This window comes from Pyrus communis, chromosome 4 (genome assembly GCF_963583255.1).
Source record: "Pyrus communis chromosome 4, drPyrComm1.1, whole genome shotgun sequence".
NCBI classification, from domain to species: Eukaryota; Viridiplantae; Streptophyta; class Magnoliopsida; order Rosales; family Rosaceae; genus Pyrus; species Pyrus communis.
This window is the reverse complement of record NC_084806.1, coordinates 5977587-6003330: the sequence shown is the minus strand read 5'-3', so window position 1 is coordinate 6003330 and position 25744 is coordinate 5977587. Positions and strand designations below refer to the sequence as shown.

General features: G+C 37.5%; 2 protein-coding genes and 1 pseudogene across 2 annotated transcripts; 1 reads left to right on the top strand and 2 right to left on the bottom strand.

Annotated features, from left to right (window-relative positions):
* Positions 1 to 7719: 7719 nt before the first annotated feature.
* Positions 7720 to 11688, bottom strand: LOC137731483 (E3 ubiquitin-protein ligase RGLG5). Its single transcript, XM_068470598.1, has 11 exons — positions 11330 to 11688; positions 11101 to 11185; positions 10861 to 11001; positions 10659 to 10772; positions 10476 to 10573; positions 10273 to 10352; positions 10060 to 10165; positions 9826 to 9953; positions 9511 to 9736; positions 9214 to 9270; positions 7720 to 9091 (listed from the first exon to the last, which is right to left on the bottom strand). The coding sequence occupies exons 1-11, from the start codon at positions 11561 to 11563 to the stop codon at positions 9011 to 9013; spliced, it is 1350 nt and encodes a 449-aa protein (XP_068326699.1). The 5' UTR covers positions 11564 to 11688; the 3' UTR covers positions 7720 to 9010.
* A 2785-nt stretch (positions 11689 to 14473) lies between these two features.
* Positions 14474 to 18132, top strand: LOC137731481 (uncharacterized protein At3g49055-like). The gene is made up of 5 exons (XM_068470597.1): positions 14474 to 16319; positions 16424 to 16500; positions 16666 to 16777; positions 16877 to 16993; positions 17674 to 18132. Exons 1-5 carry the CDS (start codon positions 14919 to 14921, stop codon positions 18028 to 18030), a joined length of 2064 nt encoding a protein of 687 aa, XP_068326698.1. The 5' UTR covers positions 14474 to 14918; the 3' UTR covers positions 18031 to 18132.
* A 565-nt stretch (positions 18133 to 18697) lies between these two features.
* Positions 18698 to 20235, bottom strand: LOC137731423 (cytochrome P450 71B20-like; annotated as a pseudogene).
* Between the last annotated feature and the right edge of the window lie 5509 nt (positions 20236 to 25744).

The following is a 25744-nucleotide window of genomic DNA, read 5'->3' as shown; positions in this document are numbered from 1 at the left end:
TTCAAATGATGTTATGTGACCCAAGAATTTCTTTGAATTAAGACAAGACTAACCCGCCCACTCATTGCTGTGAAGCCAATACCAACAAACAGATTAGAAGACTCCAGGCGAGTTTGTGCAAGAGCAGAAGTAACCTGTCAATTAATATTCGGGAAAGTTAATAACGCAAATAAAACTGGTTACAAATTTTTAGTAAAAAAATAGTACTGGATGGACACTAAACAAGCAAGGGACGCTAAATCATCATTACTATATACAAAGATGTTGAAAGCAGGCAGAAGCAGAACAAAACCCTCATCCAAGGAACAGTATGCAAAGTCCTATAAGAAACTGTATGGGGCACTGGTTTACTGCTTGGATTTTTAATGTTTTCTTGGTATTTTAAGTTAGGGTCACTATGATCACGTTTTGCTGCTATATTTGCTTTAGTATCTAACTCGGAATGTTTTTGCAGACGGAAATTTCTAGGGTCCAAAATGCGCAGGCCCGAAAAAAGGTTGGGCATGGCTGGCGAGGTTTTTAAATGCTTTCCCTGCCAACAGATACGCTGCTCTTGCGCTTACAGCATTCCTATATGTAATTTGTTACAGAAGTAAATAATCTTTGTAGAAAAGAAATAGGAGAAAAATCGGAAGATGCTGAATATCATCTCAGACAACCTCTTGAAGGCACTAAAAGAACGACAAGATTCAAATCTGAACTCGGTCATTGCAGAAATCGAGGCCTACATAAAGGACAAAGAATTCCATCGTGAGCCTGAGGGGAGGACCCTGTTGGGCTCTTTGGAATCAGATACTTACGTTCCTGAAGTTGATTACCAACATTCAAATCATTGTTTGCACGGCGTGTGCCGCTACTGATTGTATTTGTATGTGTTATAGGTTTACTGCCTTCTGTGATTCCTGGAGAATCTGTTCAAGAATGTTTTGCCATCATCCATGTTGTAAGTCATGTTAGAACTTATATGTGAGAAGTGAATCAAAACATCTAATAAAGACATGAAATAACATTAGTATAACGAGAGATAATGTAATGAAACTTATACATGTTGATCAATGTATAATATAAGGTGCGAAAATTATATGTTTTGTATAAAATGATGTAGAGAACGGTTATAAGGAGTTGGAAAACTGAAAGTAACTACAACCATGATAGGAAGGGCAGTTACATCCTTATAACTAGGGTTTCGACCACCTTTCTTGGGTAGTTGCATGTTTCTCTTAATGAAAATGCTAGTCCTATCGATAGTGAGGGGTTCCAATACGTTTCCAACAGAAGGGAAGGTCTTGATCACGTCTCAATCCCCATGGCTTCAACCTCAAGTAAGTTCCATGCATTCATTGTCTATAGACATAATGCATTATGCAGAAACTAGGGCTAACAATGCTGCATGCATTTCTTACGGTACGTAGTTCATATGCATTGTTGTATTCGATTTTCATATGCTTTAATAAGTGTGTGTGTGTGTGTGTGTGTGTGTGTGTGTGTATAAGTATGTATGTACATGTATATATACATATAAGGTTTTCATGTGGTATCAGAGCCACCAACATTTGCATTGAACTCGAACAAGGAAACAATATATGTTTTAGTTAGATTCATAAACTGAAAGATTACGCACCAATTTTCCTTTCACAACAGTTTCTGAAACTTTGTTGCATTACATCTTCTTTGAATTGTCTCAATTTGTGAGAATGGGTCACCAAAGTGATTTTCATTCCTGAATAATGGTTCTGTTATATCAAACACTTAATATCAAGAGTGTACAGCATATTGAAAGTTAAGATCAGGTTCTATGAAACCATGTTGGTGTCTACTGCAGTCACTACAAGTATGATCAGTTATAAAAAATGATAGTTCATGTATACAATTTTTCCCAAAGGCATTCAGTTTACATTGATTATTATAATTTGTAAATGTTTATACAGATTTGTGATTCATATATTTCGATTATAGGCAGTTTCTTGCCCAAAGGTGATATTGATTCTATAAATTTAAGCATGACTTCATGTCATTCAATATGAATTCACAAGTCATTATGTACACATTATGCATATTTCAATATGTTGAGCATGATCAACATAGAGAAACTGAATGGAACAAATTTTAAAGCTTGGAAACAAAAAGTTGAATTGCATTTGGGAATGCTTGAGTTTGATATTGCCTTTAAGCTGCCTCAGCCATCAGCACTCACAGATGATAGTACTGTATTGCAAAGGGATAGTTTTGCCAAATGGGAAAGGGAAAATCAAATGTCCTTGCTCATTTTGCAAAATGCTATGGAAGATCACATAAGAGGAGGGATTTCAGTATGTGATCTAGCAAAGGATTGCATGGCAAGGACTGAAGAAAAATACAAGAGATCAGACAAAGTTGAAACTGGTGCATACCTATTTGAGTTGATCAATACTAGACATGATGGTGTTGGTAGTGTGAGGGAGCATTTACTTAAGCTTGTTAATCTCTCCAACAAGCTTAATGCCATGGATATTGGCATTACTGATCAATTTTTTGTTCATTTGGCATTGTATCAAAATTAGCTACGACACTCAGAAGGAATCTTGGACTATTAATGAACTGATTGCAATTTGCTGTCAAGAAGAAGAGAGGCTGAAGAAGATCAAAACTAAAACAGTCAATCTCTTTCATGTAAAGGGTAAAGGGGAGATGGTCTCAAACTACAAGAACCACAATTACAAAGGGACCAAACAGACTCCACAGAAACCAGGTTCTATCTTTCCCAAGAAACCATTCAAAACTTCCAATGTTTCTGTAAAAAATGATGATCATTCCAATTCTGGTCTCAAACTTAATAAATTTCATTTCAAGAAATGCCATCATTGTCATTCCATTGAACACTTAAGGAATGATTGTCCTGCATTTAAAGATTGGCTCATAAGGAAAGGTAACAAAGTTATTGATGTTTTTATTACTATTGAGTCGAATATGTTGTTTATTCCTTCGAATTCTTGGTGGTTTGACACTGGATGTTCTGTTCATATTACAAACTCTTTGCAGAAATTTCAAAGCCTGAGGGAGACAAATAGGAACATCTACAATATTTATGTTGGAAATGGTAGTAAAGTGGTTGTTGAATCTGTTGGCACATCCATGTTAAAGTTGTCTTCTGGTTATGTTTTAGTTTTAAATAATGTATTATATGTACCTTCGATGAGAAGGAATCTACTTTCAGCAACTCAATTCGTAAAAGGTGGTTTTTCTTATATTGGAGACAAGGATCAAATTCGGTTTTTCATCCACAATCAGTAATGATAACTTACTTGGTTATGCTTTTCTTAACGGTGAATTGTGGCAAATTCAGTGCACCTATTTTCAAGAATGCTTTAATGTGGAGCATGTTGCTTCAAAGAGAATGCATATTGATGATAATTCTTCAGTACTTTGGCACAAAAGGCTCGGACATATCTCTGAAGATCGTATGCTAAGGCTAATGAGAGATGGCGTATTGCCACAGCTAGCACTTAATGACATTGAGAATTTCATTGACTGTTTCAAAGGGAAAACAACCAATTCAGTTAAGAAAACAAGTGCCAAAAGAAGTGATGATTTGCTACAAATCATACACCTTGATGTATGTGGACCATTTCCAACAAGAACATTATGTGGAAACTCCTATTTTGTTTTCTTTATTGATGATTTTTCTCGGTACACTTATCTGTTTTTAATCTCAGAAAAGTTAGTTTTAAATTGCTTTAAATTTTTCAAACTTGAAGTTGAAAAACAGCTGAATAAACATGTTAAAGTAGTGAGATCAGATAAAGGAGGTGAATATTTTGGCAAATACATTGAAAGTGGTCAACACAAAGGTTCATTTGCCTTGTATCTTGAACAAGAAGGTATTGTTGCTCAATACACCACTCTTGGTACTCCATCATAGAATGGTGTTGCAGAGAGAATAAATAGAACACTTAAAGACATGGTGAGGAGTATGTTATCGTAGTCACAACTACTTGAGTTCTTATAGGGAGAAGCAATTAAAACAACTAACTATATACTCAATCGAGTTCCCACTAAAGCAGTTCCAAGCACTCATTTTGAGTTATGGACAGGTTGAAAACCTAGTTTTAACCACTTTCATACATGGGGCTGTAAATGTGAGGCTAGGTTATGTAATCCCACTGAGAGAAAATTCGATATGAAAACTAGGGGTGGGTTCCAAAAACCGAAAACCGAAAACCGAAAAAAAACAGAAAACCACACTGAACTGAAGTTGAAAAAAATCAAACTGAAACTGCCAAAACCGAATCGAATAAAAAAAAAATCATATATAAATAATCAAAAACATATTAGTGTTAGGGTTTGAACCCCTGACCTCTAGGTTAGGTAGTTGCTTCAAGCCAACTTGACTATAAGTTTTGTGTTGTTATAGTTGTACCGGTAATTTATTTATAGGTTTCTAATATTTAACGCTTTATAAAATTTCTTAAGTTACAAACCCTAGCCATCACTCACACTCCCATTTCACTTTCACCTTTTCTCAAACTCTCTCTCTCCCCTTCCTTTCTTCCTCCAAATCACTATCTCTAGTCTTCTCCTATCCTCCTCACGGATTCCTTCTTCCAAACCATGATTTTCCCTCCCCCCCTTTTCGAATCGGAACCCCTCCGAATTGGGAGATTCTAATCCGGGTTTCCGATCTCTCACATGTAATTTTCGAATCAAAACAAATATGATTTATATTGGGATTTTCTGAATTAAAATGGGTTTTTCTTTTAATTATTTTGTTGGGGTTTTGCGTATTATAATCTTCCAATTTGGCAGCAGATGCATAAGTGTTGCCATGGCTGACGAGAGGTTTGGGACTAAAAATAAACCCCCAAGGTAAAAATCTCTCCTGGCTATTATTTAGTTATATTGGGTTTATTTTCATGGAAAAATCAAAGATTTAACACATGCGTGCGTTTTTTCTGCGAGAGCTCTCAGATCCACAACAAGAAATGCGCATCGACACCCAATAATGTCAGATCCATGGCCGATCGTCCCAGTTCGTATTCATTTGATGTAGAAGTTTTTGCATCTTCACTGCTCAATCGTTGCAGATTTTTTCCAAATTAAAAAAAAATCATGGAAAAAACCGAAAAAAACCAAAACCTAAAAAAATTGAACCGAACCGAACTGAACTGAAATTTCAGTTTGGTTTCGGTTTTGGTAAAAAATCAAACTTTTTCGAACCGAACCCAGCCCGAATGAAAACAACTAGCTATTTTGTTGGTTATGCAGAAAAATCCAAGGGGTTTAGATTTTATTGTCGTAATGCACATACAAGAATAGTTGAAAGTCACAATACTAAATTTATTGAAGACTTTGGTTTATCACAAGCACATCTTAGACAGTCATATGTGTTTGAAGAGCATGAAGACCTTTCCCCTTTGTCTCAAGATTCTACAATGCCTAACAATGTTACAATTCCCTTGTATTTATCTAGTGCAACACTAATGTCTTCATTTGTAATTGCAACTGGTATCCCTACACCTATTGCAGCAACTACAACATCTCGAAATCAAGATACATTGGTCTTACATGATCCAATGCACTCATCTGCATCAACTACTGAAGCACCTGAATCATCTACACAGCCTCAAACACCCTTATTGAGGAAATCGATGAGAACCAGGAAGTCTGCTATACCAAATGATTATTTTTGTTATCTACAAAAAGTTGAGTATGATCTTGGTGATGAAGATGATCCAGTGACTTACAAGAGTGATTTGTGGAAGGCTGCAATGTCAGAAGAACTTGTTTCCATAGCAAGTAATCATGTTTGGACTTTGGTTGATGGTTCAGACACTAAAAAGGCAATAGGGTGCAAATGGGTATTTAAAACCAAGAGGGATGCTCATGGGAGGATTGAAAGGCTTAAGGCCCGGCTTGTAGCCAAAGGGTTTACACAGAAGGAAGGCTTGGATTACACAGAAACATTTTCTCTAGTTTCTACAAAGGACTCTTTCAGGGTTATTATGGCACTTACAACTCATTTTGACTTAGAACTTCACCAAATGGATGTCAAAACTGCATTTCTTAATGGTAGTCTTGATGAGGACATTTACATGGTACAACCCCCAGAATATGTTGAAAGGGGGAAATAACATCTAGTGTGTAAGCTAAATAAGTCTATCTATGGTTTAAAACAAGCTTTGAGGTAGTGGTATAAATGTTTTGATCAAGTTGTGCAGTCCTTTGGCTTTGTGGAAAACAAAATTGATAATTGTATCTACATGAAGCACACAAATCTCAATTCATTTTCATGGTTTTATATGTAGATGATATACTATTGGCAAGCTCTCATATGTAGTTAATGATTAAAACCAAGAAAATGCTATGTAATAGTTTTGATATGAAAGATTTGGGAGAGGCTCATTATGTTTTGGGTATTGAGATTGTGAGGAATGGGCAGAATGGAACCTTGGGGCTATCCTAGAAGAACTAGATTGATAAAGTGTTGAAGAGATTCAATATGGAAGCTTGCAGTGCGGGTGATGTCCCTATTGGTAAAGGGGATAAGTTTTCCCTCTCACAGTGCCCTATAACTGAACATAACATTTGAGTTATGAAGGATAATCCGTATGCATCTTTGGTAGACAGTGTTATGTATGCACAAGTATGTACTAGACCTGATTTAGCTTTTGCATTAAGTGTACTAGGAAGGTTTCAATCAAATCCTGGTATTGCACACTGGAATGCAAGCAAAAAGGTACCAAGATATTTGAGAAAGACACATGACTATGTATTAAGTTATCATCGAGTTCAAAACTTGGAATTTGTCTGTTATAGGGATGCTGATTTTGGAGGCTGCATTGATGATGGAATGTCCATGAGTGGATATATTTTTATAATGGTTGGGGGTGCAGTGTCATGGAGAAGCAGAAAGCAAACCACAAGGGCTGTTTCTACAATGGAGTCAGAATATATAGGATGTTTTGAAGCAATGAGACATGGTATATGGCTGAGAAATTTGATATGTGACATGAAGATAGTTAAAAGCAAGAACCAATCAAGATTTATTGTGACAACACTTCAGCTGTGTTCTTTGCTAAAAATAACAGAAGGTTTGAAGCTTCAAGACTTATGGACATCAAATACTTGAAGCTCCAAGATGAAATAAGAAATGAAACCGTTGATTTAGAACATATCAGCACCTTTAATATGGTTGCAAATCCATTAACCAAGGCATTGCATGTGACAGCATTTCAAAGGCATATGCCAAATATGGGACTGCATACAACTATCGATAATGTTTAAATGTGGGAGTAAGGTAATTTTCCACAACTTTAAGTATGTGTTTTGATCAAAATTTATGCTTATAATGAATGCAAATCATATTACATGATAATGTAATACATTTTTGAAAGCTCAATACTAATCAAGCATATGATGATGTTTGTAATCTTGCAGCAACAAAGAAAGAATGGTAGCTGCAGTGCCATTTCTTATTTGACAAGCAATGTGGAAGTAATGCTTGTAATAAAGAATTCTCTTATTCAGAAGTTTATTCTCACACATGATCTCATTTGAATGCGACTAGTCTGTGATTTTAGTACAAATGGTACTGCAAATTGTATTATACCATCTAAATTTCATCTAATGCCTCTTTGAGTATGTTTGAAAGATTTATTTCAACTCTTTATCTCAGTGGTGACTTGTTAGTTATTTCATTTAGATGTTTTCATCATTCTCATGTGGGAGAATGTTAGAACTTATATGTGAGAAGTGAATCAAAACATCTAATAAAGACATGAAATAACATTACTATAGGAGATATAATGTAATGAAACTTATACATGTTGATCAATGTATAATATAAGGTGAGAAAACTATATGTTTTGTACAAAATGATGTAGAGAACGGTTATAAAGAGTTGGAAAACTGAAATTAACTACAACCATGATAGGAGGGGCAGTTACATCCTTATAACTAGGGTTTCAGCCCCCTTTCTTGGGCAGTTGCATGGTTCTCTTAATGAAAACGCTAGTCCTATCGACAGTGAGGGGTTCCAATACGTTTCCAACAGAAGGGAAGGTCTTAATCACGTCTCGATCCCCATGGCTTCATTCTGGAGTAAGTTCCATGCATTCATTGTCCATAGACAGAATGCATTATGCAGAAACTAGGGCTAACAATGTTGCATGCATTTATTACAGTACGTAGTTCATATGCATTGTTGTATTCGATCTTCATATGCTTTATTAAGTATATATATGTACACTTATATATACATATAAGGTCTTCAAGTCAAGCTATTTGTATTCTTGATAGTTATGAAGTGTATAGGGAAACGTGAATTTTGACGAAGGAAAGCATGATTTGCTGCAACATTCTGCGAATTTTGAAAAGGATTTCAATCAGGGATTTGACTTTGGGTGTTTCTGAATTGATTCCTTTACTGATGGCTAGCCCATCTTGTTCTGAGCCAAGAACAAATAAAAAAGCACAGCCTCCTCCACATCCCGGAAATGTCAGGATGACGCCGACCATCATTTCCAAACATTTCATTCCTGCACTAAAAGAATTAGGTTTGGAGATGAACCCAGTCGCGTGAATGAATGGCGGTTGGATGTGTGGCCGACGATCTTGGTTATACTATACACCAACGCATAATAGAAAACCATCTCCAAACATCAATGGTATCTCACCACTGTCATCTAATCATTAATCAAGAAAAATATTGCAGTGATTCAACATTAAGTATCAAACGCTCAGTCTCTTTCGGATCTCAAAATTACCGTCATACATACTACAAAACCTGAAGTTCCTCGAATAAACAAGGCCATCAAGCATGGCGAATCTATCGGTTCATACTTTACACAGAGGCTTCCAGGTGCAAGAGCACACATCAACTAAGATTGTCTGCTCCTGCACGTCACATAAGTTTCCGGTTCAAACCCTATACAGTAGAAAAACTCTTTGATAGATGACCTTTCCACGCCCAGAGTACATACAACTGAACATTTGATCCAGTTACAAATCTCAGAGATGTCCATCAAACACATGACTAGTAGAGTCTTATTCTAGTTTGGATATTGCTCCGGCAAATCGGGCACGATTTAAGGTCCTCTCCGCAGTCACAACAAGTCTGCCACACAATAACGAAGGCAAAAGAAGAAAAATCTAGAATGTCAGTGCAACGGTTTACTTGTAACTTGCATGGATAGATCAAGGTCCTGAAAGATTGGATTCACAAAGAAAATGGTCTACCTGGTGCCCACAACCAAAGGCCATGTCCTTTGGATTAGTAAGACAAATAGGGCAAACCTGTTCAAAAAATGAGAATAAGTTGAATGTATACAGAGGAGAAAGTAAACAAATTACAAATTTTAAAGAGTAGGAGCTTTTTGGAAAAGCGCTAGAAAGCACTTGAATTTTAGTAAAAGTTTTGTCGTGCTTTAAAGTTTTTACCAAAAAAATTCCAACAAAAACGTTTACGAACAGTAGTGCTTCCTACATAAACATTCCCAAAACGTGAACTTGATTTCATGGAAACATATTTGATACCTGACTATTATATCCTGTGTAAGGAGGTGCGCTGGCTTCTGCATTATATCGAGCATATCCTGTATGAGAAGGTGTGCTACCTCCTGTATTATATCCAGCATAAGGAGCCGACCTCTGCTGAAAACTATCCCTCGAGCCGAACTGCCTCGTGTTGCTGCCTACTGAGACTGCAACATTGTGGGGTGGAGGAAGGGGAACCCTATTTGGACAATTCCCACTGCGTCCTCTGCTTTTTCAGGCAAATGATTTTCATGTTATTAAAATGCTCCGGCATAAAACTGGTAAAAGTTAAAATATTAAGCTGCAAGTTTTTACCCCAATATTCCAAGCTCTAGGGTTGCTTTGTATTGAGAAGGTATTTCCATCAAGGCTGCAAGAGAAAACTCTGTCTGCTTTCTGGATAGATCCACATTCTTCGACATGATTTCCGTAAAATTCACAAACTGCATTGGTAAAGAAAACCGGTTCATTCAGAATCAAGTAAGCAAACTTCTAGGAGCCAACGATGTTTTGGAGAACTAATTGATATTAGAATGTGTCTCTGATCACCTGAAAATTATCAAATGCTCGAGCAGGAATATTGTCGTCGAATGCCCTCATCATGTCCCAAGGGCCATCTCCGATTCCCACTAAGACTATAGACAATGGGTACTCGCTGCAAACAAACAAGGTCAGAAACCCAAAAAAAAAAAAAAAAAAAAAAAACAAACAAACAAATTACAAAATTTTCGCGTAAAATAATGTGTTTCTGTGAAAATTTACCTTGCTTTTACAATTGCATCAACTGTCTTTTGTTCTTCTGAGCTCAGACGACCACGTTGTGTATCGACACTTCTTGTCACCTAGGATAGAAAAAAAGGGTTCATTATTTTAACAAAGAAAGATGCTGCAGATTGGTTCTTGATAACCTTGTTCATTTTCCTTGGGGATTCATCTTGTAATAAAATAGGTTAAAACCAAATTACCTGCCCGTCGGCAATGATCAGCAAAACATGGTACTGGCCTCCGCTTTGCTCAACGATAGTCATCGCCATCTCAATAATGGGGGCAAAAGAAGTAGGTCCTGCAATAAGGAACCAAAATTTCAGATTAACCAAATATTGAAGCATATTTGGGAAAGCCCCTGTAATGACTAGTGGCTGCAGTACCTGCAAGTCGAAGATGGGGAATGATATCTCTGTATCGCATCAATACTTCCTCAAATCCATTACAGTGTTGCTTGTCCTCATAGAAGCTGAAGACGTCTTGATCACATGTAGATGCTACAAGAATATACATGAAAGTTGTCATTCACATCATCCAAATAGTAGTTCCACATAGAAATAATGCAGAAGACAATGATTTGTTTACCATCTCCGAATCCAAAGCATGGAATTAGGTTATCATCATCAAAGACAGATAATGTTTTCCCGATAATTGAGATCGCTTGTTCGTAGGGATTTTGAGTATTTCCAATGTGATGCAAGCTTTTTCGGTTAAATGACCTCGAACCTGTTAAAAAGAAAGGTGGAAACAAAGCTTAAGCATATTGCATTCCTTCAAATGATGTTATGTGACCAAAGAATTTCTTTGAATTAAGACAAGACTAACCTGTCCACTCATTGCTCTTTGTGAAGTCAATACCAACAATCAGATTAGAAGACTCTAGGCCAGCTTGTGCAAGAGCAGAAGTAACCTGTCAATTATTATTTGGAAAAAATTAATGATGCAAATAAAACTGGTTACAAACTTTTAGTAAAAAAAAGTAGAAATGAACAAACAAGGGACACTAAACCGTCGTTTATATATGAATATGTTGAAAGCAGGGCAGAACAAAAACCTCATCCAAGGAACAGTAATTATCAGCTATCCTTGAGTAACTTTTATGCCAAGTCCGTCGTTGCTGGGGAACTCTAACTGGCTGAGACACACCGTTAAAAGATGGCGAAGGAGCGTACCGATGCTGTGGTAGGTGTGATGGTTCTGAGTAGCCATGTTGATTCCATGAAGAAGCAGTTGATCCGCTGTGCGAAAACTGTCTCTCACTCCAATCTTTCGAGCTTTTTCCTCCCATCAGAAAGTAGTATAATCTGAAAAACGAAAAACCCTTCTGAATAATACAGCAAACTCTGTATTCTTCTTTCTGCCTCCAAAGCTGAGGCAGTAGTTCAAATGTCAACCTGCATATATATATGTGTATATATACAGGAAATAAAAACCATGAGGAACCTGACATTAATATAATAACTTCATAAAAAGAAAAAAAAGGCTTCTATTTTACCAAAAATTATGTGTAAAGCTGCTATCTCTCTGTTAATTTGTTTTCTTTTCTGAAAACTGAGTAATGCTTAAAAACTCCACGACTTTATAAAGTACATATGTAATGAAACTATAAGGACGAGAATGTAGCGCGAAAATCCCCTACGGAAAATAATCACAAGAAATAAACAAAGACCAAAAACATTAGTATCATTAGGCAACAAAAGGGGACTTATTCAAACAAACGCCGACCATTTAAATCATTCAAAAAATTCGACGTAAAGAAAATTATCGTTTACTTTTAATTTTCCACCAAAACCTACAGTCAAGTAAGCTGCAGGAAGCCCATCACGAAACTCCGAGGCAATTCGTGGAAGAATAAATGAAAACCAAGGTTCTGATTTCTGATAGATGAACTATATATATATAAGAATAACGCATGATGTATGAACTACATGTATTTACGTAACCTGACCAGCAAGGAAACCGGATAGGGTCAGTCAACTTTTTTCTTCTTCTTATTTTAGACAAATTGATATTCTATTTTATTCGGATTTATTAGTTCGTGTAGGGTGGGCTCGATGCTAATTGAATGTCTTCATATAATGTCAACTAGATGATTCAATTGGTTGGAGACAAATTTTAAGTCTGTATTTCACATAAAACGTCTTGAGTTGGATTATTGACACTGATGAATTAAACGATGATTGTGAAAAGAGGCTGAAATGCTCGTCCCAGTCTTCCAAAAAGTGAACTACCGGGACGGTTTAAAAAAATATAAATATAACATTGTATTAAAAAGTAAAATTACTCAAACTTAGGAGACGGATCATAACCGTCCCAACTGTTCCCAGATACTAACTACTCTTTTATTCACTTTTTCCTTTTGGAACTTGAAACTAAATTATTATTAATTGGGAGATGGGCAGGATTCTAGGGTCGTTATCTTAATTTACTAAATTAATTATTAGCTGTTTGAACTAGGATAGATATGGAAGTGTCACCTAATTTTGCTAAACCTTGTGAAATTGTATGATAAATCAGAATGTGTCACGATTTTAAAGTTAATTTCATTTTTATTCTACTTGAGATTATGATTGATAATTTGATTCTAGAACGTTGACCCAAAAAGGTAAAAGATTGATTCTAGGACGGAACATAGTGACGTTTTTTCCTTGTGTAAAAGCGCAACACTACGTCGGATTTATATTATATCTTTTTCATAGGAAGGCATGATTAGTGGGTGACAACATGTAAATTGTAGATATTTTACGGTTGTCACACTATTACGTTACTAAAGGGTAATGCTTTTTAGATACTCATTATTACTTCTCACACACTCTCGTTGTTTTATTTTTTGTTGATCTTCTTCAATTCATTCAATCTGACAGCGAAAAATTGCAAGAGGTAAAATTGAATATGTGGATAACACAACCCTTACTAAATATACAATTTATTGTTTATTTATCTCATATAATATATTTATTATATTGTATGACGGTATGACAATCATTCGTATGTTCGTCAATGATGATATTGTAGGTGTAAAATATTTATCATTATTCTTGTAGAAAAATGTTAAGAGTGTGGGAACATGAAGTTACGATTTGAACAAGTTATCGGGTTAGTTTGGTCGGGGTCCGAAGTTGTTGAAGCGTGAGGTTAAACTCCTTTAAAAGTCTATCAACTTGGGGATTACGATTCACACATCACAAGATTCACAACACTCCCTATCAAAATTAATAAAAAAAAGGGCGAAAAAGTTGCTTCTCCTAAAAAAAAATATGGGGGCCTTATTAAAAGTCTATTAACTTGGTCTATCTACAGAATATATTGGGCCTCATTAAAAGAGACCAAGCAATATGGACCCAGTAATTGCTGAGCCCATTTCACTGTACTCTTACTGAAAACTGGCCCAACATGTAGGGGTAGGCAGTTTGGTGGATTCACCAATCAACCCAACCAATATGAATTAATTGTGAGATTCATACCACATCGAACTTAAATAATCTAAACTGATTATTTTTTAAGTTGCACTTTACATACCATCCTTGTAAAATATTAGCTATATTGATACATACCATCCTTGTAAAATATTAGCTATATTGAAAATATTTGAGACGTCTAATTGAGTTTAAAGAAATTGACAAACATTTTGTTCTATAAGAAACAACGAAATTTCATCATGATGATTAAATAAGAGAGGTCTTAGGTTCGATTCTCGTCAAAAACGAATTTGAAATACATTATTGCTAGTTTATTGTGAGGCTTAGCCCCATCTCCACCCTTTATTGTAAATAATATTGTTTTTTCAAAATAAAAAAATAACATAGCAAGCTAGAGATTATAAGTGATGTATTTTTTAAAATATTAGTATTTTTTTTCAACTCATTGGGTTCTATTCCTCCTCTCAATAAATTTTTAGACAAAAATATCACATTTAGAAAAATAAGCAACACTTATACTATAGTTTGAAGGTATTTATTTTCACATCAAGTTAAGATTATTGCTAAAGACAAATTTAAACCTCATTGTGAAGTTTAATCGATTTCTTCATCTTTATAAAAACAAGCGCGAGGTTATAGCATATAGTATATAACACTTGCGGCGGAGAGCGTAAAAAACAACATGAGAATTGCGATAGGAAAATAACTTTCACGGCGGAGGGCCTGCGGCCGTAATTCTTATACCTCCTAATCATAGATTGCATCAAACAAAAATTAAAAATAATTTGGACAAATAAAAGTAAAAAATAAAAATTCTTCCGGGAAAAGAAGAGAGGGAGACTGGTTGGTAGTCTCGTTGTCGTCGCTGATACGCACCGTCGCTGGTACTCTCTCTCTGTCTCCTCCTCCTCCTCCTTCATCTCGTTTACAGGTACGAAATCCCTTTCCCAAATCCATCTCTTTGGATTAAGTTAACTTACAATTCCCAGTTTCCCAATCCTTCTTCAACAAAGTTACCGCCCAAAATTCCCACCTTTCCAATCGCGCGAACTCGCCAATTCCCTTTCCAATCCGGTTAATCCTTAGGATTTCAAATTTGTTTTGTTCACGAATTACGAATTGTGGTTAAAATCGGCGATTTGATCGTACTCGGAATTACTCGGAATGAGACTGTGCTTGCACAATCGGCGATAGAAAGAGTTCGGCGATTGGCGTATATACTAAATGGCAAGCGCCGGCGACGAGGACAACGATGCGGTGCTCAGTGACGTGGAGAGCGATGATCCGGTACCGATCGCGACAAAGACTCCGTCGCCTGACGATATTTCACCGGAGCGGTTCCGCGAGCTGATCGCCGAGCTGGACCGCGAGCGGCAAGCTCGCGAGGCGGTGGAGAATTCGAAGTCGGATTTGCAGGTTCAGTTTAACCGGCTGAAGGCTCTGGCGCACGAGGCGATAAAGAAGCGGGACGAGTGGGGGAGACAGAGGGACGAGGCGCTGCGTGAAAAGGAAGAAGCTTGTAGAACCAACGAGCAGGTCACGGCGGAGTTGGCGGAGTCGAATAGGGCGAAAGAGGAGGCGTTACAGCAGAGGGAGGAGATTGCGAAGCAGTTCGAGGAGGCGGTGAAGGAGAGGGACGGTTTGAGGGCTGAGATTGGGAATTCGACTCATATGCTCATGTCTGGAATGGACAAGATATCGGGGAAAGTTAGCAATTTCAAGAATTTTGGGGGTGGGGGATTGCCAAGGTCGCAGAAGTACACGGGATTTCCGGCGGTCGCCTACGGAGTGATTAAGCGGGCGAATGAGATTGTGGAAGAGCTTGTGAGGCAGATTGATACTGCAGTGAAGTCTAGGAATGAAACTAGAGAGCAGATGGATCAGAGAAATTATGAAATTGCCATTGAAATTTCTCGGCTGGAGGCCACGATCGGTGGTTTGAGAGATGAGGTTGCGAAGAAGACATCCGCAGTTGAGAATTTGGAGAAGAGCATTGCGGAAAAGAGTGGGAAAGTTTCTGATATTGAGAAGGAGATGGTGGAAAAGTTGAGTAAGGCTGAGAAGGAGGTTTCCCAGTTGAAGCAGTTGGTTGGAGAGTATGATGATAAGTTGACGGATTTGGACTCAAAATCAGAAGTGCAGAGGGGGTTACTCTTTGATCAGTTGAATCTGGTTTCAAAAATACATGACCGGCTATATAATGTTATCAGAATCGTTGATGCCCATAATTTGGATCAGTCAGAGTTTTCCGAGTCCCTGTTTGTCCCTCAGGAAACGGACATGGAGGAGAACATACGTGCAACTTTGGCTGGGATGGAATCCATTTATGAATTAAGCAGGATTGTTGTCGAGAAGACAAGGGATTTGTCTGAGGAAAAGAATCGTGAGATAAAGCATTTGGATGAAACAGTGAATCGGTTAGTTAAAGAGAAAGAACAAATTGGATCGTTACTCAGGAGTGCATTGTCAAAGAGGATCACATCCAGTCCATCATCTATGACAAATGAATTGTTTCAAGCTGCAGAAAATGGTTTAAGGGAGGCCGGGATAGATTTCAAGTTTAGTAAGCATGCTGGGGATGACAATGTGGATATTGAGACAAAGGAGGATGAAATATACGCATTAGTAAGTACCCTTACTGTTAGTTGTGTTGATTCTTATTTTGAATTTGTTTCAGTTTGAAACCCTATTTTTTTCATTGCTGATGTAATTGGTAATATCTTATATAGGCGGGGGCTTTGGAGAACATTGTTAAGGCAGCTCAGCTTGAAATCATTGACCTGCAACATGCTTCGGAGGAATTAAGGTACTCTGTTTTGCCCAAACTTATTCAATTTCAAATCAGTTTTGGCGTTTGCATACACCTTAACTTGAAGTTTCGTTTGCACTAATCAAATACTTGTGCTTTAATACTGTCAACTTTGTCCTGACACGGTATTGTTATGTTTCATTTACTGTTTACCGTATTAAGGGCGGAGTTGAGTTTACTCAAACAGCATGTTGAGGCTCAAGCTAAGGAGCTCGACCACAGAATGCACAGAATCGAGGAACTTGAAGAGAAGGAGAGAATAGCAAATGAAAGTGTATGTTATACCTGTTCTATTTACAAATCAATGATCTATTGTAGCACTTACTGTTAATGAACCAATTTGAGGATTTATGTAAAACCATTCCGTGTGTAGGTTGAAGGGCTAATGATGGACATTGCTGCTGCTGAAGAAGAAATTGCAAGATGGAAAGCTGCAGCAGAGCAAGAAGCTGCTGCGGGCACTGGTGTAGAACAAGAATTTGTGACACAGGTAATCTTGCAAGTTTGACATGATGTCATTTTCTTCACTTGGTTTCCCAGTTTTTTGCATTCAAATGATATATATCTCAGTGGAAGAAATAAATATTTAGGGTCTGAGCTCATATAATTGTATAAAACAGATAGATTTGTCCTGCAGTCCTTTTCGGGAGTAAAGGGACTATGGTGGGATTTGACTGAGTTATAGGTCCAACTTGTTACAGTGTCTGGCTGCGGCCTGATTGTGAAGTGAAATATAGGATCATATCGTAAAGGAACAGATACTTGTGGCAGGGTGAAGTATATTGTTAGTAATAGCTTTACTATTCAAAATCTTCAGACTACATTCATTTCAAGTAAATAACTGATTCAAACACCTAAAGTGACCAGGAATTTTTCATGTTATAACAAATCATTTGGAATCCATGTATTTCTTCTTTCCTCCCACACGAACAAGGACTTATGTTTCGGTAATATCCATTCAAGATCACTTTGGCATTCGCCTTTAACTAAACATAATAAGTTTGAAATATCACACTCCAATGGACCCAAAGGTTTATCCTAACAACCAGGGCTTGATAGTTTGCATAAAAAAGTTTACGAAGCTCATTTCATATCACATATTCCATCTTCATTGTTCAACTAGCATGCTTCTAAGTCGTAGTTTATAATGACTATGGTTGGAACATGCAGTTGTCGACACTTAAGAAGGAACTTGAAGAGGCTAAGCAGGCAATTGTGGAATCAGAGAAGAAACTCAAGTTCAAAGAAGAGACGGCCAATGCTGCCATGGCAGCTAGAGATGCTGCTGAGAAATCATTGAGATTGGCAGACTTGAGGGCAACCAGGCTCCGGGATAGATTAGAGGAGCTTACACGTCAGCTTGAAGAAATTGAAAATCGGGAAGACACAAGAAGGGGACTGAGTGGACCTAGATATGTATGCTGGCCGTGGCAGTGGCTTGGTCTGGACTTTGTAGGTGTCAGTCGCACCGACACACAACAAGAGAGTACTTCAAATGAAATGGAGCTCTCTGAACCTCTTCTATGATTCCCACCTCTGTTTTTTCCTTTTCCTTTTGCTTATAGTTTCATTTTGTGTATTTATTGTGATATTTCAAAATTAGAACAGTAAAAAAATGGCTTCTTTTAACTCTCCACTCTTCAATGCCCTCTTGTTTGCAGTGGACATGTAATTGCTTGTTTTCGCGTAGTGGCTACTTGCAGCGCAAGGTAACCTTTCGTATTCATGCTTCTTCAGGGGGAAGGTTTCTATGATTTTCTCACTGTGATGTAGTTTCTGAAAGAAATTTTTCGTGGACGTTTTCTTTTCATTTTGTAACCCTACTAACTTACATTACTTATACCAAGGTTCGATTGAAGTTCAAATAAAAGGGAAAATTACTTCCAAGATTATATGTTTGATGCCGTATCATGTTTTATTTACGATGTTGGTTCATTTTTCCCTTTTACTCGTATCTTGTACTAGTTTCTCGAGTTGTATAATGCAAGAACATCCAGAAACACAAGAACATGAACAAGCAGAGACGTTGAATCATCAATCCACTCAACCTCACTCTGTAAACCTTTGTCGTAACAAGAAAAATATGTAAATGTGCATCAGTTCTGTTTTTTATTCGAGCGATATTTATCAAGGAGAGGAAACACACAACTCTAGCTAACTTGACTACGCGTAGGACCGCTTATAGAGAACCTTTTTATTCTTTTTGACAAAATTTCACAGGGATAAGGTTGAGAGGAGTTTTCTTAGATACGGTGAGGGAAAGGGAGCCGCTTGTTTCCTCCATGTTGAGATCTTCCTCCATTCCATCAGGCAATTTCTAATCGAACCAGTAGAGAAGATTTGCAAGTCCAAGCTCCACCGTTGTCGTTCCCATATATATATTCCAGGACACACTCTTCGACCAGCTCCGAACGGCAAAAACTCAAAATGTTGTCCTTTGTAATCAACGGAGCTTCCATCCAACCTTTCAGGGATGAACTCTTCTGGGTCCTTCCAAAACCTGAGGTCACGTGCAATTGCCCGCGCATTAACAAGAACTAGGGTTTTGGGGTCAATGTCATAACCCTGGATTTTGCAACGGGACGCAGTTTCCCTGGGAAGGATCATTGGAGCTGGAGGATGCAGTCTTAGGGTTTCTTTGATTACCATCTTGAGGTATAGGAGGTGATCTGTTTCAGTCTCTGTGACTTTTCCTTTGTTTCCGATGCATTTTCTGACTTCTTCTTGTGCTTTCTTCATCAGTCCAGGGTTGTTAGCTAGCTCTGCCATCGCCCACACCATTGTAATTGCGCCAGTGTCTATTCCACCTAAAAATAGATTCTGGTTCACAATTGTAACATCGTAGTAAGAAAAAAAAATGATAGATACAAAATCAATTAATCTTTAGCAGGACGTCAACTATATCTTCATGAGTTTGTTCATCGTCAACTCTCCTCGTAGGTTTCAGATGATCGTCAATCACCTGCTGGAAAAAACCATCCAACTCCTTCGAAATCCTATCCAACTCCTTGTGCACGCCGGAAACCCTGTCGATAACCCACCCGATCCAAGACAGCTCCGTACATGCCTCTGAGCATGGCCTCAGTATCCTGAATCAACTCATAAATACTTTTAGCATGCTCAAATTTACTCCCTCGGTAACTTGTCCCGTACGCAATCCTAAAAATTATACTAGCCGCGAAAGCAAACAACTTTTCCGTGAGATCAACAGGAACACCAGAAGATAAAGAGGCAGAGATTGAATTGACCATTTTATCCACTTCTTCTTCCCGGATTTTCCTGTATGACTGGACTCTCTTCACACTGAAAAGCTCGCGCACGCATATTTTTCTCATCTCTCTCCAGTAATCACCGTAAGGCGAAAATCCAATGTCTAGGTAGTTGTAGGTGAGCCTGCGAGCACCGGTGGAGGAGGGTCTGCTGCAGCAGTAGAGATCATTGGTTTTTAAGACATCTTTGGCTGCTTCGGCGGAAGAGATTATGATCGTGGATGCGGCCGAGGTGGAGGAGCATGACTGGTCCGTACTTTTTGGAGAGCTGCCATAGAGATTGGTGTAATGAGGAGCCAAGTTGGTGTAAGTTGCCTATGAGGGGAAGTTTGGGAGGGCTTGGTGGGAGGGGGTTTTGCTTTTGTGGCTTGTTAGGGAGATGTTGCTTCTTTTTGGGCTGAAGTAGAGGGATGAGGAGGAGGAGAAATGGAAGCCATATGAAGAAGGGAGCGATGAGAGCCATTTGAAGCTTTTATGATCAATGAATCTCCTAGCTAGGTTTTGTCCATCTTATATAAGCTGTGGTGTGTTCTCTAAATATCTGCAGGCTGTAATACTGAAAGCCTACTTTTGATAAAAGAATGTTTGGTCCTTATCCAACTTTTTTTTTTGTTTTAAAATAGGGAATTGTTATTGGCACTCCAAATTTTTCATTCTACACTCCAAACTTTCTATATTTAGAAAGAAAATTACACGTGTGAGAAGTGTAGAATGAGATTTTTGGAGTGCCAATAACACTTCCCTTAAAATATTATGAAATGCAGCTAAATTGGTAATACTCATTAGTTTTAGTTAAAAATAAAAAATTAGATCCAAGAAGGATAAAACATATGGGATATATGTTCCCACTTAGGAAATGAGCTCATTCTTGGACTAGCAAAAGACGTATCTTCACCGTAGAAATTTTATTATCGGAACCGTTTAATTTTTTAAAATTCATTTGAAGATCATCCCTAAGAAAAACATTTGAACCGAAGTTCGTTTAGTTATCCGAATGTATTAAACAAATCAATGATTTAGGTACCAAGTAATATACTCTTGATGAACTATATATTTATTTGAGATATTAGATTACTAAACGAACTCTGATTTGAATGCTTTTTTCTAGTAATCATCTTTAAATGAATTCTAAGAAAATCAATCGGTTTTTTTGCAAATGAAGGATTAAGCTCATTCCCCGAAAGACGAACACAAGTATTTGGCACATTGTTACATATCCAGACAACTTTGTGTTTATGCTTCATTGGATACTTGTTGGACAAACTCATGAGTTTATTGATCGGTTGTTGGACAAGGTCCTGCTCGGCAATGAAACCTTGCTATCCAAGTTACATGCACTTCCACGTGAAGACAAAGATTTTTATTAAAGAAAAAATATTATCATAATACTGGTGATTAATTGATAAATTTCAAGACCAACAAGTAAAAAAGAAATCAAAGATATTTCTATTAGATGCATACAAACTTGAAACAACAGTTCTTTATTACAAGTCTTGTTCAACACCTGTGACTCCATAGGCCAGGGATCTGCTGTCCCTAACTTTGTGTCGGAGGTGGATTGTCTGCTCTCCCATTTTCATACTCTCTCCATGCCCTCCTGTGATGTGTGGTCACGATTAAACCACGTCAACATTTTATATTCCTATTACTTTTTGTTTTATTATTTCTATAAAAAATAATTAATTAAATAAAAGTTAAAAAAAAAAAAACAAAAAACAAACCCATCCCTCTCCTCCCCCCCATCCCCCCCCCCCAACCCCCCCCCCCCCCCCCCCCCCCGCCCAACCCGGCGCACCCCCAACGCAGAAGAAGAAGAAGAAGGAGGGAAGAAAACAAACCCAGTCCTGATAGTGTGCAAATATTATCCTTTTATTGATCACCATGCAGAGCATGCACCGTGACTCTCCATTTATGGAAAATATGGAGAATAATGTTTCAGCTGCAGAAACAGGAAAGCTCCCAATCTTGCAGTCCACTTGCTGTAACCTGTGTTAAGAGTATAGTGGTATCCTCTTCACTTGTAACTTATAAGTGAGAAGTTTTGAGTTCGATTCTGACCAAAAGGTGAATTTGAACTATATTATTGTTAACCCATTATGAGGCTAAGCCAATCCATTTTTCTTAATGTAGATAATATATCATTTGTTAAAAATAATACAAATATAATAACACTATCCTGCTCCTCCATGCCCTATTTTAAGCTTTTTCCCTTATGACAAAGAAATCCCCCTCAATTATGCATCACATAATTCAATGGTTGCATACCTGCTCCTCCATGCCTATTTTAAGCTTTTTCCTTTATGACAAAGAAATCCCCCTCAATTGTGCATCACATAATTAAATCCCCCTCAATTATGCATCACATAATTCAACGGTTACATCCATGCTCCTCCATGCCTATTTTAAACTTTTTCCTTTATGACAAAGAAATCCCCCTCAATTATGCATCACTTAATTCAACGGTTACATACCGCTTTAATATCAATCATTACCCAGCGTAAAATCAAAAGGATAATACTAGAAAAACTAAATTTGGAGACTAAATTTACAAACTAAATGATGTGTCACCAATAAGAATGAGCACGTTTATTAACATTTAAGCGATAAACCAATCATCAATTTCCATGTCCTTTAGTTTTCAAAATTTTGTCTATAAATTTAGTTTCTCTAGCATTATCCAAAATAAAATAAAAAACCACCTCAATTAATATGTCAGACCTCCCTATAGAGAGAATTTCACGCATGCGAGGAGAGATTTTTCTTTTATGACGACAAACTTCTTTTACATAAATAATCCGAAAATCTTACCATTGTACAAAATAAATGAAATAAATATCACGTCTAACACAAACTTTGCTCGTCTAATATATGTCTTGCCAAGTAAATCATGTGTAAAATAAAATGGTGAGCAAGTATAATATGTTACATGTCAGTCAAGCAATGTCTTTTTACAAACTCTAGAAAATAGTATAATGTCAAAAGCTTAATCACATATCATGTCATATCACATCGTCCATTCACCTGTTAGTTATCCTTTATAACTGTAACTCACCACGCAACTCCTATATTGAACATTCTGCCCTAATGTCCATATGTGCCATACACTTATTCTTCAGATATCCCAATACTGAATTCTCATGTTCCATGAACAATCTCAAACTATTCCACATATCTATTGGAATAAGTCAATATTTAGGAAAAAAAAAGAATGCAAATATTTTGTAATTACTAGAGTCATGTTTTAGGAAGGATATTGTGTCCTTTATTTTGTTTCCTTTTGTAACAAGGATTGTATGGACCTTTTATTCATAATTGTGGAATACAGAAATGTTAACCCTGTAAAATTCTATTTGACATAAGAGCCAAGTTGCCGTAACCCTAGAAACTGTAAAACGATATTTTTCTTTCGATGCTGTGCTTGTCCGACTTGTTCCTGCGCTGCCTCTTGCAGAAATCAGTCGAGCCGTGACTGTTGGAATTATAGCAGGCTTGTTCTACTGCTGTCGTGCCTATTGAAATTGCAGTAGCTTTGTTTTGCTGCTGCCATAAGTTGTGTTTTATCAAATACCGTGGGTGATACAATTGATGTGCAATTGTAAGTAGCAATTGCAGCATTGTTAGATTATAATTGTCGTATATCGGCAATATTTTTTGTACCGTGGGAAATTGCTGGACTTCAACAAATTGTTGGGCCGTGTTTATAACTGCTGCCAGTTTTATATTTGTTGCTGTGTGCTCTGCTTTCTGGTTTTCTAGTTGTCGTGCATCAACAATCACAGAAGCTCTCAGTGGCATGCTGCTGTTATAGTGCTGCTACTATCCGTATGTTATTATATTGGTTTTGCTGAGTATCTACAAGTTTTATCCGTGGAGTCTACTGCAATAATTGGATATTGGTGTGATTGTCGTGAGAATATTTTATTGCAAGTAGTTCTCGTGTACTATTACGATGATGAATACAGGTTGGATTTTGGATTTTGGTGCAACAGATCATATGATGTATGATAGAACTTTGTTTCAATCCATGAAAGATTCTCATAGAAAGTGTGTGGCAACTGCCAATGGTACTACTGCTGCTGTTATTGGAGCGGGAACAGTGTCTCTTACACCCTCTCTTCCGTTACATAATTGTTTATTGGTTCCGTCATTCTCCCATCACTTATTGTTTGTACCTCAAGTCACTGAACAATTGGATTGTGTTGTAGTAATGTATCCTTCATTTTGCTTGCTTGAGGATATTCAGACAAAGGAAATCATTGGGCGTGGCACTAAGAGAAATGGGCTATATTATGTGGATGACGTGGTTCCTGGAAAAGCTAATTTGATTCATTCGTCACGTAATAGTAATCTACAAAATGTATTGTTATTGCATCGTCGTTTGGAGCATGCATTGTTTGGTTATTTGAAACATATATTACCTGATTTATTCAGTGGTATTGAAGACTCAGAATTGAAATGTGAAGTATGTATTTTAGCCAAAAGTCATTGTGCTTCATTCCCTCCAAGTATGAATAGAAGATCTTTTCCATTTACACTAATACACTCTGATGTGTAAGGGTCTTCCCCTGTTAGTACTACTTCGGGAATTATGTGGTTTGTTACTTTCGTGGATGATTGCACTCATATGACGTGGTTGTATATGTTGAAAAATAAAAGTGAGGTTTCTGATGTGTTTCGTCTGTTTCAACAGATGGTTAAAACTCAGTATTCCACTGATATTAAAGTTTTGCGTTCTGACAATGGTGGAGAGTACATAAATTCTGAGTTATCCCGGTTTCTACAAGATCGTGGAATTATTCATCAAACTACCTGTCCACATACTCCGCAACAGAATGGGGTTGCTGAGAGAAAGAATCGTCATATCTTGGAAACTGCTCGTGCCTTACTTATTGGTGCGTTCGTGCCTAAACGTTTTTGGCTTGAAGCCGTTACTTATGTCGTGTATGTGATTAACTGTATGCCATCTCGGGTTGTAGAATTCCGTACACCTCTTCAAGTATTGAAAGAACATATTCCTGTAGTATCCACTAATACCCTTACTCCTCGTGTGTTTGGATGTGTAGCATATGTTCATATTCACAAGATTCATTGTAGCAAATTGGATCCATGTGCCCTTCGGTGCGTTTTTGTTGGTTTTGCCTCCCAACAAAAAGGGTATAAGTGTTATCATCCTAAAACTTGAACTATGTATGTGATTATGGATGTTACTTTTTCTGAATTAGAGTATTTTTATTCTTCGATCCCATCACCTTCAGATCACCAGGGGGAGAACACTAGTGGTGATCAAGTTCATCTTGGGTGGTTAAAGGTACTAGAGGATGTGATATGTAGTTCAAGGGGAGCATGTGTTGACGACAAGAATGAAAATGGGACACCAGTCTCTCGGCAAGAAACTGCTGAGAATGATATAGGCCTTCAGTTGCTGCTTGCCGAGACAAGTGCAGGCTTTCGGCAAGGTCCTGCCAAGGAAGTTATAACAATACAACAACCTACTGCCGAACCAAATACTTCAAGGGAAGAAGTGTCGTATGCAGAACCCACATCACCCTCTCTCTCTCTTTAGTTCGATAGTGCCACCTAATGTGTCTACTCTGAATATCCCTGAGATAAGTACTACAGATGCTCATGTAACTAATCTAAATAATGATGTAAGTGCATATAAGTTGCCGCCAAGGCAAAATCGTGGTGTTCCTCCTGACAGGTTTTCTCCTGAAGGAAAAGTAAAGTATCCAATAGCAAATTATGTGTCATGCAAGAACCTTGCACCGGAACGCCAAGTCTTGGTAAATAATGTGGAAGCAATCCAAGCACTAACCCGAGTTGAGGAGGCCTTGAAGGATACTAAATGGGCTGCTGCAATGGATGAAGAAATGATCGCACTACACAAGAATAATACATGGGAGGTAACAGAGCTACCTAAAGGCAAGAAACCAATTGAGTGTAGATGGGTCTTTACGATCAAGTACAAGGCA